At 42.6% G+C, this 18,929-nt stretch overlaps 1 protein-coding gene across 1 annotated transcript in view; it reads right to left on the bottom strand.

Moving 5' to 3' along the window:
- Nucleotides 1–18,929, bottom strand: part of LOC308326107 (receptor-type tyrosine-protein phosphatase N2-like) — a gene marked incomplete at both ends in the record, with an annotated part of 164,170 nt that overhangs the window by 32,268 nt on the left and 112,973 nt on the right. The window contains 2 exons of the mRNA XM_080778916.1: nt 2,077–2,301; nt 7,818–8,030. Of these exons, the coding sequence (XP_080635042.1) occupies nt 2,077–2,301; nt 7,818–8,030 (438 nt within the window). The remainder of the gene's footprint in view (nt 1–2,076; nt 2,302–7,817; nt 8,031–18,929) is intronic.

Raw genomic sequence — 18,929 nt, 5'->3', positions numbered from 1 at the left:
AAATAAGCACCGCCAACCTCTCTCTGCTGAACACAGAGAGAGAGAGAGAGAGAGAGGTGGGGGGGGGATGATGAAGTACATTTTGTCTTTGCATTCTTTCGTAAATTAATGCCCCACTTGATCATACTATATCGTCACACAAAAGCATCAAAAGTAGCAGATCTAAAGCTCAAAATGTGGCACAAAGCCACGGCAATAGTGATGCATTGTGAGCTTGTAGATCTGCGATTTTCAAATGGCTGAAATGTATAAAAGGCTGAAGTGGTTAATGTAGGCCTACATTTTGTACTAATAATTAAACAAGCCCACAATTATACAAATGTAGTATAACTAAAGTTTTCAAATAAGTAGTGGAGTAAAAGTATAGTTTTTGGGATGTAGTGGAGTTGAAGTAAAAGTACTGCAAATTGGAAATATTCCAGTGAAAAATACCTCAAAAGTGTGCTTAACTAGTGTTAGCATGGTTGTACTGCCCCAGGGGCCACCCGTCCAGGCCCACTCTACGGAGCTTGTTGTCCTTCCGGGTTAAACAGGAAGGTGGGGGCCTCCGGAAGTGGAACGACACCACACAACACAGCCCACAGCCTTTAGCTAGTGGTACAACCAGCTACATTCTCTCAGCGATGCGATACAAAATCACAAATGATTTACGATCGTCGGGTGCACGCCGGCTCACCGTGGACAGCTCTCGAACCTTTGGAGATACGGCGCTATACTACCCGGAGCAATGCTAAAAGGTAAACAAACGGTCAGCGCGTTTATATGGATTAAACGGTTGTCTACGCTTATATGCTTATATAGGCAAGAAAATAATTAAGTACATACTAAATGTGCTTAGTTATGACAGCATGATCAGGGGAGGACGTGGGTGTAATGAGATGTATGGAGAGAGAGAGAGAGAGAGAGAGAGAGAGAGAGAGAGAGAGAGAGAGGGGGGGGGGATTGGGGGAGGTGATGGGAGACGGAGAACAGTATAAGTATGTGTGTGGCTGTGTGCATGGGTGGGCGTGAGAGATAGACAGATGCGAGAAAGCGAGAGAGAGAGAACGAGAGAGGGGGGGCAGATGTAGCAAAAGATAGCAGGCGGAACGGGGAGAGGAACCTCAAAAAAAGGATGAAAGGAACTGACAAGGTGAGAAGATGTTTCCAGGAAAAAGGAGAGAGAGAGAGAGAGAGAGAGAGAGAGATCACGAGAGTTCCCTTAAGGACCATTTATAACAAGTACAAAAATCAGGACTGTGCAGTGATACAAGATGACAGCTAATTTCGTCACTGTCGGGCAGAAACCTCTTATCTCCATATTCTAACTCGCAGTTAACATTAACGCCAACTTGATCACACTGCAGCGTCACACAAAAGCAACAGATCCACAAGCGACGTGATTCAAAGCTTGGGCCGTTTTGGAATTTGAATCCTGTAAAGTAACAGCTTTCAGTGGTGAATGTAAAAGAAAACGTTTTTAGACACCAAGATTTTCCCCCACCCCCTGCAGTATCTCTGAGCAGTGGTGTAAAGTAGTACATTAACATACATGAAGCAGCCCTATACAGCCATTTGAAATGTAGCTCGGCCATTTTCCAAAGATTTTTCATAATTCATTTTCTTACGAAATGGGACATTCTGCACATTGAGTACTTTTACTTTTGGTAGTTTAAGTATATTTGATGACGATACTTAGTCAAGTACATTTTGAATATGGGACTTCTACTTGTAACAGTACATTTACATTGCAGTATTATTACGTATACTTAAGTAAAAAAATAAAAGGTATACTACTTCCACCACTGACTCTGAGGACACCCCCTATAGGGATTAACGTTGGTTAGACATTCTAACAGTCCAACAGGCATTAGTCTGACAACACCATCGCTCTCGACATGCGTGGCCGCTTAAAACTAACCCGTGGCAGGTTAAAACTCACCCGTGGCTCCCGGCATGCCCGGCATGTTTTAGGGCTTGGGTTTGGGGTAGGGTAACGGAATAATTAAATGCCTGTCGGCTGTTAGTACGTCGGACCAAACACATGCACCCAGGGGTCCCAGACCTCCCCTCGTCCTATACAAGGCGTTCTCTTACCAGTATCATGTGACCCGTGGAGATGTCCATGTTGGAGTGGGTGGGCTCCTCGCTGTACCACGAGGAGGTGGAGCTTCGGGCAGAGGGGCTGACGGCGGCGGCCGGACCCCCGCCGTCGCTGAACTGCGACGACACGCTGTTGATGCGAGAGGAGAGGGGCTCCGAGGAGCGCTCTGCGGCAGAGGAGGAGGGGGGCTTGACCGCCATGCGCTGACGACACAGCTCCTACAGAGAGAGAGAGAGAGACAGGAAGACCTCGCTTAAAGCCCCTTTTCTTGCACCAAAATAACTTCTGGAACTGATTCCGGAACATTGGTGCTTTCACAGAACCGGCGGCCATTTATTTGGTTCCAGTTCCGAACCAACTTTTAGGGTTCTGAACCAATTAATTTTCAACACTCTGAACTGTTTCAGAATTTGGATCACATGACCAGAAGAAAACAACTGACGCTCGCTTCTGAGGGATACTGGATAATCGAGTCTCCATTGCAATGCTATATGGACAATGATGGCAGCCTGCGAGTGGAGGTGTTTTTCTTCCTTGCTGTCACTGGCGATTGTGGAATATTTTCAACATTTGGCCATTCGATTGCACTATGTTAAGGATTGCACTATGCAAGGATCGCACTAAGTTAAAGATCACTATGTTCATGCAATGAACACGATCGGGTGATTCTTCAAAGGTTAGTGAAAAACACCAGCAGGGAATGGGGTTTTCTTATTGATTACTCTGGTGATATATGTGTTAAAACTGTTACTTGAGTAATTGTACCAAAAATTATTAGCACCATGCAGAATACACATACAGCACCAAAATTACTTGATTAATACTTGATTAAAAGTATGTAAATTAAAATATATTCAGGTTACAGTACCAAACATTAAAGTACTCATTATGCAGAATGACCCACATTCATATATTGGACTGTAATGAGTTCTGCATTAATGTGTTCATCACATTAATATCGCGGCCGGTAAAGGTGGGGCTGATTTTAATTACTTTATGTGCTGCTGGGTAGATTAACCATCATTTATCACTTAATGTATGTTTTATATTCATAATCTAAATCTGCAAAGTAACTAGTAACTAAAGCTGTCAAATAATTCTCATGAATTTAAAAAAGGTACAATGTTTTCCCTGAAACAGAAGTAGAAAAGCACTGAAAAATGGAAATAATCTAGTAAACAAAAAGTAGTGGGTAAATTTGCTCCCGGCATGCGCGGCCGGTTACAACTAACCCTTAGTAGGTTAAAACTAACTTGTGGCTCCCGACATGCGCGGCCGGTTACAACTAACCCTTAGCAGGTTAAAACTAACTTGTGGCTCCCGACAATCATGGCAGGTTACAAAACGAACCTGTGGCAGGTTAAAACTAACCCGTGGCTTCCTATTAGGTTAGGGTTAGGGTTGGATTTTGTGTAGGGTGTCGCGTCGGACTCATGAATGTAGGACTGACTGTTCTACCCTCACCTCATTTATACTCAGAGAGGCTCACAATGCGTCACATCCGACAAAGTCCTACAACAAAGTACTATAAATCAGGCTTTCAACTACAACCTGGTATCTCTCTGCGCTCAAGGACACTGACTGTATCACGGCAGGTCATCTGTGTACGTTACAACGCTACAGATTAGCCGTACAGTGAGGGTGCATGATTGACGTCAGGAGTTAATTTGAACAGTCCTATACATTAGTCCGCTGCAACTGTGATGTGATTAATATTCCTGCAGGTTGCCACGGAGACAGTGATGTATGGCGCTCATATTTGGCTCTCGGCCTCCGAACTAAACCATATACCGAAACCACAATCTACACTGTAAAATCCTCAGTGCTTATTTAACTATGAGTGTACAAATGGTTGCAATTGTTCTGTCTCTCAGACCCAAAGACGTGTCCACCTCGGACCCCTGGCCATGTTGAGAAACAGCGTTCTAACAAGGCCGCAGGGCGAACTCCTCAGCAAATCTTTTACGGTGTAATTAAAAACGGCTTCCCCCGAGAGCCAATTAGATTGCGAGGAGGAGGCGGCGAAGAAATGGAAGGAATCATAATAAAGGTGGGATGAGTTTAGAGAGTGAAGCAACACACATTATAAAGGTGATAGAAGTCCTCCTGTTGCCCGGAAGACATACTGTATGGCACAATGAAGACATATGGCACAATGAAGACATATGGCACAATGAAGACAAGATGTCTTCATTCTGAAGACATATGGCACAATGAAGACATATGGCACAATGAAGACAAGATGTCTTCATTCTGAAGACATATGGCACAATGAAGACAAGATGTCTTCATTCTGAAGACATATACAATGAAGACAATATGTCTTTCAGGGGTGAAAGTGGCTTGAATTTACAATAAATAAAATATAGGCCTTTAGCAGAGCGATTTACAGTAAGCAAGAATAACACAAGGTAATACATAAAATACATAGAAATAGTCATCAAGAATCATAAGCAAGCTACTGTAAGAACCTAATATATGTAGATATAGTAGATTATCTGTACAGTGAAGCTACCAGTATGACACCCTGACCTCGCCCTAAAGGGCCAGGTCGTGCACGCTGCATCCCCCTGGGTGACAGCAGACTGCAGGCGAGCGCTGGCGCTTTGGCATAACAGTTGCCAAAGTTCAGAACATATGGAATGAATTCTGTACTGGCCGTATATGGAGCGTGTCTTGAGTGTACCAGGTAGGGCCGCGCCTTCATTTTTCAGGCCTATGAGAACTCGACTCGGCTGCCGGTTTCTTTTACAAGGATCCAACAGGAAGCACGTACATCTCCAGAAATTCTACAGGTGGTGGTCAAACATATACATAAAATATACACCGTTTCACAGCTCCCAGGGACATTTCTTTATTGGTGGTATAACGTTTCGACCCGTGTGGGTCTTCCCACAAGAGTTGGCTGGCCAGCTACATATATGCAGATCTATGTGAAGATCAAGTCTTCTCCATGTATGGCTATCTAGGGTTTGATGAGATCAGTGTTGTCATCTTCATATGGAGACGGCCACATTCGGAGCGTGTCACGAGGGCCGAGGCGTGATGTGTCACGAGGCGTGGAGTCTGAAGAGGTGGGTTTTCAGACTACGGCGGAAGATTGGTTTGTGGAACTGTATAGAACCTGAGCCCACAGGTGGATGCTGCATAGACACTAGTGTAGAGATGAGCACAGAGCAGTGACAGCAGACCAACAGCATGTGATAATAAAGCTGATTCTGGCCTCTCTTCTCAGGCTACTTGTTAAACACAGAATCCACTTTAAGGGATTATTATTTGTTGTTAAAGCACCACATAGATTGGAACCACATATGTTTCTAACCCCCGCTGCCCTCATTCTTATATCCTCCTACCAATTATTTCTGTCTATTCCACAGTCCAGATTAAACTTTAAGGGAGATTTGTGCTTGGCCGCGTCTCTGCACCCAAGGCAATGAGATCGTCACTGTCAGATGGAAACCTTGTATATGTCCAAAAACGGTTCCTTTTTATTATTGTAAATACATAAAATGCGCATTGTGACAGGTTGTGAGCTTGTAGACCAGTTATTGTCACTACTGTATATATACTCTCTAGTGATGAAGTAGGACATTGATTTACGAAAAAAGAAAACATGCATGTTTGAAAGATGAGGATACGAGGTTTCTGCCTAAAGGCAAACTAACGTTTTTTTATTAGATCTTAAAGCTGTAACATGTAACTTATTTTTTGAATGAATACATAATTGGCTGACAGAGACGGCTGATCAGTTTTCATGTGTCGAGTGTCAGCCAATCCTGTGCCACGGCACTATTTCCTAGGGTGCCCACCTCCTAACAAGCCCATTGAGGGACAGGTGATCCACCAGCAAAAAAAAAACAAAAAACGGCCAGCATAGCATTCTGACTTGACATTGTTCTGTTTGTGTGGTTTTTGGTCAGAATTGTATTGAAAGGATAGCCCCTTGAGATGCAGCATCTCATTTTAGGGGGGGTCCTTACACAAATAGACAGTACACAATAGACAGTGTTAGTAGCATGAACAGGTTGTTTTGAGGTGTGAATATAGGGAAGTCCTGAAGCGGCCAGGAGAGGTAACAGAGAACCTCTTTATCTGTTAGAGGTAACAGAGAACCTCTTTATCTGTTAGAGGTAACAGAGAACCTCTTTATCTGTTAGAGGTAACAGAGAAAGAGGAAGAGCTTTGTCCAATTTGGGGCTGTGACATGCGGGACGGGTTGTCAGTCACATCACTGGGACTGTTTGATTGACAAGTTGACGATGCTGAGAGGAGGCGAGAGAGATGTAGCATTCTCTCTCTGTGTGTACTGTATGTGTGTGTGTGTGTGTGTGTGTGTGTGTGTGTGTGTGTGTGTGAGTGCGTTCATGCATGCGTGTGTCATTATTGTACTTCTGACCACTCCGTGTGAAGTGGTCAGATGGGTGGGCCTTTTTCAGAGTTTGTTTATTTTAATGATCACTCAATTGATTTAGTTCTGGAATGGATCAATATACTATATACCACAATGAAAACTCATTTAATTTACCAAGCTTTCTTTTTTTTTGCTGTGCCTAACCGCTCCAATGTCTGTCTGTCTGTCTGTCTGTCTGTCTGTCTGTCTGTCTGTCTGTCTGTCTGTCTGTCTGTCTGTCTGTCTGTCTGTCTGTCTGTCACTTTTCATGTTGTGTCAAGTTCAAATTATGACCAACGATGGGTTCATTTGTACAATCTCATAGTTACACGGGGCCTTTTGGAACCCACTCACAGTGGCGTAAATATCAACGGTGCAACAGATGCCGTGGGGGCCCATGAAGGGGGAAAAAATAAGCCAAGGCGACTTGGTCGACTTGACTTGGTCGCATGAAGACATCAAGGACTGGTCAGTGATGTCACTGACTGATTGGTTTATAAACAGCTCCAAGTCCGTACTACTTCTGTGTTGCATACACCTTACACCGTAAGTGGTTCCTATGAATGTTCTTTGATCATGGCATTTACTATTTTAAATCATAAAGGGAAAAATCTGAACGGCAGAATGTAACATAACATTCACATGTTAAATATAAACAGCATCAGCCCGGCAGATTATTGAAATGAAAGCTATAACTGGGGTCCCTGAATCAATGTTCACAAGACCACTCTCTTTAGCATGCATGCAAAGGTCAGAGAGAGACAGAGAGAGAGAGAGAGAGAGAGAGAGAGAGAGAGAGAGAGTCTAGAGAAATCTCAATCTAATATCGTGCTGAAAAAGCCACTTCATATTGGATTGTGGAAATTAAATTTCACAGGCCTCTATTCCAGCTGAAGGATAATTACAGCAAACAGGAGTGGAGGGGTAATAGCTTGGGGTGGTAACACAGAATATAGGGACTAGCTGCAATTAACACACAAGCAAAATAATAATTAATAATAATTGTTTTTTTTTCCACCCTAAAATATGATCATCAGGTATTATTGTTATATAAGGATTGAATTTACTTTAAAAAAAGTGTACAGTATTTGTTTAACTCAAATAGGCCTATTTGCTTCTGGGGTGGTCCCGGGAACAACATTATTTTCAGATGGATATCCGTGGCCAAAATACAGATAATTTGGCGGCTCCTTGAAACGGTTTGAGCACCAGTGCACCACTGATACGTCTCTGAGAAAACTGTCATGACTTAGAAGACATTTTATAGAATCGGGTCTCAGGTCTCAATGGGTTAACAAACACCAATGGAACAGAGGCATAATGGGGTCCTACTGTATATCCTACCTGATAGGTGGCGGTGGCATCGCCAGCCGTCTCTGTGCCCAGGTTGCTGAGCTTCTCCTTGATCTTGTGGTGGGAGCGGTGGCGCAGGCAGTAGACCACGGTGGAGGCCAGCAGCACGGCCACGATGCACAGGATGGACACCACCGTCAGCACCAGGAACTTCCTGGACTCTGCCTGGCTGTACTTGCTCGGGATCTGCTTGATTTGGCTCCCCTGGTGGTCGAGACAGGAGGAGCAATGGTTAGAAATGGGGCGGAAGAACATAAGAACGGATGCCAAATGGAGGTCGAGATAGATGTATTGGTGTTGCAATTGCAACTCTTACAGGCTGGTCTTCTACAAGTCGCTTTGTGTGCGTGCGTGCGTGCGCAGAATGTCAACACTAAGCTGCACCTGACAAAGATACAACCAGGTGCTCACCGGAGACATATAAGTCAATCATTTTAAAATAGTAAAAAGGTGATCCTGGATCAGTCGGGACAAAACATCAGCTTAAAAAAAGGGGAGATCCGGGCACAAAAAAATAGTTTATTAATCCAATCCAATTTATTGGAGGTCTTTTTTTAACTGGACAAATGTAGTATACAAACAGGATGGTATACAGCACACCACTTATACGCACACGCACGCACACACACACACACACACACACACACACACACACACACACACACACACACACACACACACACACACACACACAGGTACTTATTCACATTTGTCATACACTTCATTCTGCCATATTACCAACACCGGAAAATCATGGGTACAGAAAGCTACCCTGTGTGATATGAGTTTGGCCAAGAAGCCAGGTTAACAGAAAGCACCTTCTCCTCCAAATAGATGGACTTCCAATAATGCCTTACAATTACAACCCCATAATCCTCAAGCCGACAGTGACCACCAGCCTGTGAACTTGGCCCAATTCTTCCAAATATAAAAACAGTCGCTCCAGGTCGAGAATTAGCGACCTGGACCATTCAATGTCTGCATCATGCCATCATCGGCATTTGTCTTACATCTCCACTTCCATAAAACCATTTTAACCAGCAGACCAGCCCGTTCCGTATTTAACTTAACTTAATCCAACATCTAAATGTATCTGTTTACACAGATACGAAGATGTTTATAGTTTCCAAATCTAGATTACTATAGATTAGAAGATATGAATCACATGGCCCAATTCTTTTATCATTTGTTTTCTCTGAACATAAATATGCATGTCACTGCCAGCGCTAAAAAGCATAATAATCACAGGCACTTGTTCTGCCATCTGTGCCCCGCCAGTATTTAGTATGCATAAAAGTCCTCGTTTAGCAAAGCTGTTTCCAGTGGTGAGAGAAGCAGTCAGATTTAGTTTTTAACCTTTTTATAACCATACAACTACGGTATATAAAAATACTCTGTTACAAGTCAAAGTAAAATGTGACTTATATTGGTATTAAAATATACTTATGGTGCGTTCACATGGGCAGACGCAAAGATACAGTCTACCATTCATTGTTAATGGAAGCCAGCGACATGACGATGCAAAGGCACAATGATGCATGTAGCTGCTCCATGCTTGTGATCTTTGTGTCTTTGCATCTGCCCATGTGAACGCAACACAACAGTACCAAAAGTAAAAAAAAATCATTATGCAGAACGTCCCAATTCACAGATTTACTTAAAAAAATGTTTTTACAAGCTGTGAGTGGTTGCACACTGGTGTTTTTTCACTGCGTTTTGTGGATCCGAAAGTAGTACGCCATCACTAGCTGTCAGTGTCAGCCTGTCACCAACACCCCACTAGACCCCACTGTATTCAGCAAAATGATTGACATAAAGTGAGGTCGATTTTCCTATTTTTTCCGAAAATTTGTCCAAAAGAACGCACCGTGTGCAAACACCTTAAAGTAGTTAATGTATGTTTTTGTTTTGTAATCCTGTAATAATAACCCAAAGGTTGGGTGGATGGTGGTTGTCACTCGAGTCGTCACAGATGTAACATGCCGACCTGCAAAGCACACCATTGTTTCCGATTCACACCAAACATGGCACACACACTGGAAATTAGTTATTAGTTATTCGTTTAAAACATATTTGAAAAATATCAGTACTTTTACTTTGATGCTCTACGTATATCTTGATGCCAATACATTTGAAGTGTATATCTACATCGTGTAATAGCTACGACTACTTAATGAAAATTAATCAGGTATACTTATTCCACCACAGTCCATCTAATCCAGGGGAAGTTCATTTTCAGAGCTCTATTCATTACGAGTGCGCGGCGCACACTGCCACGAGTTCATTTCAGAGCCCAGCGAGCTCAAGATAATGGCTCCGTGGCATCTTTCTCTCTTTATTTTTAACCTGACCACCGCCGGTTGACAATAGGCCCCATAATTCCCCATTATTACACACTCCATAATGATCCTGACAACAATGCAAAGCCGGGCAGCATCGGGAGGGGGAGGAAAATAGGCTCTAAATTGCGGTGGCACCCCGACACACAATTAAGCCTCCTACACTTCCCCCCTCCGCAAAGAATTATCAAAGGAAATCAATGGCAAAATAAAGAAATAAATGTAGTCTGAAGATGGTAATAATTAAGTAGGTGGTGTTCTCTTTTTTGTGCGTGGCATTTTTGCAGCACTAGAGGAAAAAAAGTAATCCAACAAATTTCTCCGGGTGCAGCATTATATAAACGCCTGGCAGAGCTACTGATTATGTGCTGTTGTAATATTAATTTTAACTCGCATGACCCTGATTTCAAAGGCTGCTCGTACTATCTAGAAACATCCTGCTTCTCAGCAGGACCCACGCGTCTGTCTCTCGAATCATGTCTGATTTATACTGTTGTAGTGTTGGTTACATCTGCACACTCTCAGAGTTACAGACCTGTAAAGGTCCATTTGGGTCCCAACTATCATCAACCAACACCAACACAACATAGTGCTCCTCTCCTCCTAGACCAGGGGTGGGCAACTTTGACGATGGCGAGGGCCACTATGTTTCCACACTCACTCCAGAGGGCCACATTGCATATTACTGTCGTATAGCAAAAATAGCCGATCTACAAGCTCAAAACGCTGAGCTTGTAGATCAGCTATTTTTGCTATATTTGAATTGAAATTCTGAAAAATCTTTTGCTAGTATTTTTTTATTGGAATCCTGAAAAGAAATATTTTTATTTAATTACAAATGCCTTTCAAATGAAATGAAAACTTTATGAACTAAATACAAATACATTGAACATAAAAAAAGACAACATTTGAATACTACTCATTAAGCTATACTAATTTAGAATTATTATTATGTTTGAAAGTGTAACAGCTGAAATCAATAATATATCAGTATTCTGATATTAACCTGAGGGCCACATTAAGTGAAGGTGGGGGCAGCATGTGGCAGTTGCCCATGTATGTCCTATATAGAACTGGTGGCCCAATATCAGAATACTGATATTTGTTCCCCGCTTTAATTACTTCAGTGTTCAGTCTCCTTTAGTAGTTTAATGACTAGTATTAAAATTGCATTCTTTTTTATGTCCAATGTATTTGTATTCAGGTTCATAAAGTTAACATAAGCAGGCCTGTAACTAAATGCATTTGAAATTTACTAACATTTTTACTCCAATTATTTCTATCAGTATGCAATGTGGCGCCTTGGAGTGAGTGTGGAAATATAGTGGCCCTCTCCATCATCGATGTTGTCCTGAAAACAACACACTGCACCCTGTAGCATAACTCAAAGGAACAGTGCTCATGTACTGTAACTGTACCTGTCTCACTGCTTCTAGAGTGAGTGATGCCCACGGGAATACAATCAGATGGAGATCATCTGACCTCGCCCCGCCAAGGTGTTTGGTAACTACAGTGCAGTAACTACAAACAAAAATGAACTGAAAAAAAAAAATCACACCCGGGTAAAATTATCATCATACATCATCTCATTCTGGCCAATCACAATTTGTGTCCTCACTTTTGTCTTCAATGTTTGTGTTTACACACTTTTGTCTTCAATGTTTGTGTTTCCAGAATGTTAATTACATTTACACAAACATGGGTTTAAAAGTGTTTCATCTGGTTATAGCTAAATGAGAGGTTGGCATACAAGTGATATTGCATTAGGCTAATTGTATATCCTATTCCTGCTGGGCCGGATGTAGGTTAGTTTCTCAAGACAGACACTATTCCACAATCTCTGAATAGAGCCCATGCACCAATCAAACCTTGTTCTTAGGTGATATCTACAAAACCAACGTCAATCTGAGTGGTCTCACAACTTTCGGAGGTCACCTAGTCACCTCGTCAGCACATAGTTGTCTTTACAGCCCATTGTTTGTTCCGTCCCTAAAGACCAGTCTATTCTGTCAGCAGCACACAAACTACATTGCGAATCACACCTCCATGACAAGGACCACAGCTGTTAGCTGGAAGTAGAACTCAACTTCATATGCCGTATAGTCTCGCTTAGCCAGACAACTATTCCACAATCTCCGAAGTCTGGGACTATAGACCCCATGAGCTGAGTAACGGAAGCTGCCATTTCCGTTCACGAAAATACATATTTTTATTTCCTTTTCTGCTAAGCAACAAGCTATAGCCTTAGATGTTTTCTTCTATTTATATTAGGATAAATATGCGCGACTGTAAAGACGAAACGGAAGTGGCGAGGAGGCTCCACTTCCGCTGTATCCGGATAGTATACTCATGAGACCTTTTCCGTTGGCCCAGACAGCAGACTGTATGATGAAGCGGAGGCAACAGTCTGGTAACACGATATGCTGTACCACATGCTAGTGAGGTTTCAATACTGTGCAGCACACACCTGCATATTGTTGCTGTCGTGCAGAAACCTTGTATATCTCCATATTTCAACTTTTAATGATTACTTTTTTCGTTAATTGATGCCCTGTTCACATCGACACGTTGTGAGCTATAGTTGTGCTATTTCCAGTACAACATGATCAGACGCACACGCACAAACTAAACTGAGATCAAACACCAAAAAGCTATGTCAAAACTGTAACCCCTCTTACCACTAGACAACCTTCCCTCCACACACGCACGCACTCACATGCACACGTGCAACACACACACACACACACACACACACACACACACACACACACACACACACACACACACACACACACACACAGACACACACACACACACACACACACACACACACACACACTCACTATGATTTTCATTCATCACGCTGTAGTGTATTCAGCACCTTGCAATGAAAGGAAAGCATTAGAATTGAAGGAATGGGTCGACAGAAATGGCCCCAGCGCCACAAAAGGCCACACAACGGCATTGCAGATGCATTGTGGGAGCTGTAAGGCTCGTACAGTAAAAAAAGGCGGGAAGAGAGAGAGAGAGAGAGAGAGAGAGAGAGAGAGAGAGAGAGAGAGAGAGAGAGAGAGAGAGAGAGAGAGAGGCTGCATTGCTAATGCAACGCTAGTCTTGAAAGGAACCGTTGGTTAGCTTTCTATGTGAAGAAGCTTATGCACAATGGTGGACAGTAACTAAATATTTTTACTTGAGTAACTTTCTGTTCTGCCTTTGATGGAGGCACTCTTCTGCACTATAACTGTCTCTGTTACTTTTTATATTGTGAATTAACCACTTATGCCCCATTTAAAAAAGCTGAGTTCTACACACTGACGTGTCACATTTTATTTTTTTCCACAATGTTTGCAATTTCATTACATCAATGCACTGGTATTAAAAAATATCCGGTACTTTCTAATTTGTACTTTTGACTACTTGAGTATTATACTGTGTCCAACCACTTCCCTGAAAGGGACCGTGGGGTAAGCTTTCTGTGTGAGGCTTATACACTCCACACCAAATGGACACAGCACTGGGAAAGAAAAGACAAGAAAAGAAAAGAAACAAGAGAAAAAAGGGGGGAAAAAAGGATTCATACTATTATGTGGAAAAAATAAAAAGCTCCTGGTGTTCAGGAGGGATTTAACCTGTTAAGCCCCGTTTCTAAAATAGCTAAAATAACCAATACAAGCTCACAACGTGTCGCATTACTGTAAATCTAATTTCTTTAATATTTCTTGGGAAATGTTAATATAATATAATATTATATAATATATATATATATAATTATATATAGTAGTTGAAAGTATTCATAGGTAGATATAAAGGTGTTAATCAGGGCACATGTTTATGTATTTATTTTCATTCTTTCTTGTACATGAATGACCTACTTCGTTATACAAGAGTGTCGGTTAAAGTCGTGAGCTTGTAGACTACTACTTTATAGCTACTTATGAACATTTGTGAACGTGAAAGTGGTTATTTCTCTCCGTATTTTTATAAGACTCAATAAAAAAGTATAAGCAAGACCTTGTGAATCGGTGGAGCCACTGGAACAAAAAGGCCTTTTTTCCCTATTTCCTGAACCATTTTGGACATACAAGGTTTCTACCTGACAGCCTTTCGTCTCTGATGGAAAACTATTTTCTTCATGATTCAAAATACAATGAAAATAATAATAATAAACAACATGACACATTTTGAGCTTGTGTATCTGCTATTATTGCTACTCTTGTGCGACAGTGGTGTATGATCGAGCAGGGCGTTAATTTACATGGAGATAAGAGGTTTCTAACCCGAGTGCGTCATAAATGGAACAGATTTCTAATGGGAGTCCTTTTCTCCACCGTGGTCTCATTCCAGGTGATGACAGTGCGTTGCATGTCGTTAAGGAACACTCATAAACCAAAGCTGAGCGCTATATACTCCGCCTTGAGAGCCTATCATTCTTCCACCAAATATATTCAGTCACTTTCGGCTGGTAACCTTATATGTCCAATAGTACTTTTCAGGAAAGCGTTGTTGTCAGGCAGAAACCTCTTATCTCTAAAACAAAAATAGAGATAAGAGTTCGATGAAGTAGGCCCTACTTCATCGTACAAGTGAAACATAGTAGGGCATGAATTTACAAAGGAAAATAAAAGTCAATAAAAGTTGAAATATGGAGATGTAAGCTTTATAAATATCCATAATCTATTTACCTGCAATCATGAAATAATTTAATTTGTCTTTGGGCTCCTGAGCCATTTCATTGTGTTGTCAAATTAAATACACTTGGAGAGACGCACGCACGCACGCACAAACACACACACACACACACACACACACAGTAATGGCCCCATAATTCAAGGCCATAACTGTAAAGACTCGGTCATATTCTGTGCGACAGATGCGGGAGCTTTTTTCCGGAGCGGCGTCTGGGTATGCCTGTGTGTGTGTGTGTGTGCGTGCGTGCGACACCTCTTCATCACAGCTGTCAAGCGTGTCTGTCTATTGATTCAAACAAATGTGGCTTCCACCGCGCCTGCTTAATCAAGTTAGGTTGCACTTGTCACTGAGTTGGTTATAGGTGCAGTGTGTGTGTGTGTGTGTGTGTGTGTGTGTGTGTGTGTGTGTGTGTGTGTGTGTGTGTGTGCGTGTGCGTGTACACTTGTACAGTATGTACGTGTGTGTCTGTGTGTGTGTGTGTATGCCTGAGGCATAGACTTATGTGGAAATGTGCAGGTGGAAATGTGCATGTACATTATCGTGTCTGTCGGGTGGAAACCTATACAGTACCCACTACTGCCACGTTTAGTACAGCTTTTGATACTTCATAATAAATAATAATTTGTGTGACACTGTATTCTCAAGTAGGGCATTCATTTGCGAAAAAACACGATCATTGCAGTCGGGTAGAAACCTTGTATCTATATTTTTCTGTAAATCAATGCCCCCCAGGGCACCCACTCTGAGAACCACTGGGTTTCAGTATTAACAACAGCTTATTGGATCCATTGATACACAGGAAAATATTTTCCTTTATCCTGTAAAGTAAAGGTTTTGGATATACAAGGTTTCCACAGTGACAATATGCCAATGTGTGTCTGTGTGCGTGCGTGCGTGCGTGCGTGTGTGTGTGCGTGCGTGCGCTGTAACCCATAATGATCATGCATTCTGACTGAGGTACTGCAGTGTTACAGAATTACTTTTTTCCAATTAGAAATGAACCCTATAAATCGTACAGTAAAGGTGCCTCAAAGTAACACAGAGAACCATTGACTAAATAATATTGTTCTTTAGTAGGTGGGGGTTCTTTGTGGAACCATACAGCACTTATACAGTAAGTAGGCCTATAGGTTTTGTATTACATTTCTTTGGAATCTGTACTTTAAATGACTGGATGACTCCATTACATTTCCAAAAAGGGGAAAAATATAGTGTATGAATTAACCACTTCAGCTATATTTCAAATATACTGTGGAGGGAAATAACAGATTTACAAGCTCACAACATTTAGATCTGCTATTCTACTATTATTGATGTGCTTGAACATTAGGAAAATCTTTAAAGGGGGAGTTGGGGTCTAATGTGTTCGTTCAATTTGAATATCACAACTGAACTAATACAATAAAACGTACTTTAAAAGGTGTCTGCATGTCGAGTGGAAACCTCATTATGTCCAATACTGTTTCAGGATTCAAAAACAAAAACTAACAACCGCTTGTGGATCTGCTGTATGATCACATACTTATGGATCTACTACTACTACGTTCATTTCGGGGGGGGGGGGGGGGGGGGGACACACGGACAGACAGTTAAAGTATACATTTCGATTCCCGGACTTTTACTTGTAACAGAGTATATTCTACATTGCAGTATTGACACTTTTACTTATATAAGTATGGAAATCCCTCCATATGTTGGCATACACGTATATCGGCTCAGCACGGCAAAGCAGATTACACGGCAAGAAAACCTGCCGGCGAGGGGACGCCTCAACGGACAAATGACTCTGCATGACTTCATTTGATTGTCCCGAGTCACTTGTTCCCCCCATGCACCCACCCTGGGAAAAAGACAGGTACAGAAGTTTGTAGATCTTATTAGGGAGAGAGAGAGATAGAGAGAGAGAGGCAGGTGTATTGCATTCCTGGATTTCAGGGAATCCAGGAAAAAAATAGTTATTTTGTGTCACAAAATCTTGTTAATACGTTAACACATCGGTTCAATGTTTATAAAAACCCACAGAGCCCCTCCCCTTGCTTGCACCGATGCCTTCCCATTGTCCATCTGCTGTGTGAAGACGATTGTACTTGCAAATGTGTTCACTCTCTCCACCGGTGTGCATGTGACATGTGCAGCCATGGGCCGCTAGACAGACAGACTGACTGACTGACTGACTGAGGATAGGAGAGTTCTCCTGGGAGCAAGTTAAAACATGCAGACAGACAGACAGACACCAAGTGGAGTGTAACATTGCACACACGCACACACACACACACACACACACACACACACACACACACACACACACACACACACACACACACACACACACACACACACACACACACACACACACACACACACACACACACACACACACACACACACAAAACTACATTGTGTCATCAGACTGCAATCTGAGGTGTAAAAGTAGTTACCGTGAACAATCAATACATTAGATTTAGGATTAAACTGGAAGAGAGAGAGAGAGAGAGAGAGAGAGAGTCAATTAATTTGTGCTTGGATTTGAATGGGGGGATTTGAGGTTGTTGTGGGAGGGGGGATTAGAGGGGGGGTGTCCTATATGAACACAATGCATCTGGGTTTACAACACACACACACAGACACACACACACACACACACACACACACACACACACGTGACTGTGCCTCCGTCACCGTCCCCGAACAAAGGTCAGAGCAAGTAGAAAAGTAAAAATTTGTGTTGGAGACAATGATGTGTAACTGAACAGGCTTGAAATAGTTTAAATAGTAAAAACTATATTAGTTTTTCCACTCGGACCGGAGTTGCATCTGTACTGCATCTGGACCGAAATTGTTTTCCATCAACAAAACTTCAAATCGGAAAATAAAATCCCATTTTACATCTGTGAGCCGATCTAATAGCCAAGCTTGTAGGATCGATCTATAAAAGACAGAAACGTATAACTGTCATACAGTGTCATCCCTCCAGTGCAGGGAACTGTCTGTCACGTACTGTATTTGCATGCATGTTTCCCATCCCGCCTTCATTTCCTCATCAACCAAAAAGGCACCTTTCCACTTCTCACACACACAAAACAGCTCCTTCTAAATATAACAGCATCGCTATTTATTATTATTATTTTATAATTTTTTTGCAAAGGGTGGATGAAAAGCCATGAAAACTAAAGACTCGTTCTCAAAAAAATACTAAATAAATAAAAGTCGAATATATTTGTCCACGGAACCTCATCTTAAAATAATTCAAAGAATCTCCCAACGCGTTGTGATGTGACGTGTCGTGAGCTTGTGAATCCATAATATTTTCAAATGGCGAAGTGTTTATAGGCTTATTATGGGATTTTTTATGCTATATAACTGGAACCCCCGGGAACCCCCAACCCGCAAGGACCCCGTGGGGGTCCCCATACATCAGACCCCATGGAGGTCCCCATACATCAGACCCCATGGAGGTCCCCATACATCAGACCATGTGGGGGTCCCCATACATCAGACCCCATGGAGGTCCCCATACATCAGACCCCGTGGGGGTCCCCATACATCAGACCCCATGGAGGTCCCCATACATCAGACCCCATGGAGGTCCCCATACATCAGACCATGTGGGGGTCCCCATACATCAGACCCCATGGAGGTCCCCATACATCAGACCCCATGGAGGTCCCCATACATCAGACCATGTGGGGGTCCCCATACATCAGACCCCATGGAGGTCCCCATACATCAGACCCCATGGAGGTCCCCATACATCAGACCATGTGGGGGTCCCCATACATCAGACCATGTGGGGGTCCACATACATCAGACCCCATGGAGGTCCCCATACATCAGACCCCATGGAGGTCCCCATACATCAGACCCCATGGAGGTCCCCATACATCAGACCCCATGGAGGTCCCCATACATCAGACCATGTGGGGGTCCCCATACATCAGACCCCATGGAGGTCCCCATACATCAGTCCCCATGGAGGTCCCCATACATCAGACCCCATGGAGGTCCCATACATCAGACCCCATGAAGGTCCCCATACATCAGACCCCATGGGGGTCCCCATACATCAGACCCCATG

This window comes from Protomyctophum bolini (assembly GCF_963924005.1).
Source record: "Protomyctophum bolini genome assembly, chromosome: 12".
NCBI lineage: Eukaryota > Metazoa > Chordata > Actinopteri > Myctophiformes > Myctophidae > Protomyctophum > Protomyctophum bolini.
The sequence above is the reverse complement of the archived record's forward strand: the minus strand, read 5'-3'. Positions and strand labels throughout refer to the sequence as shown.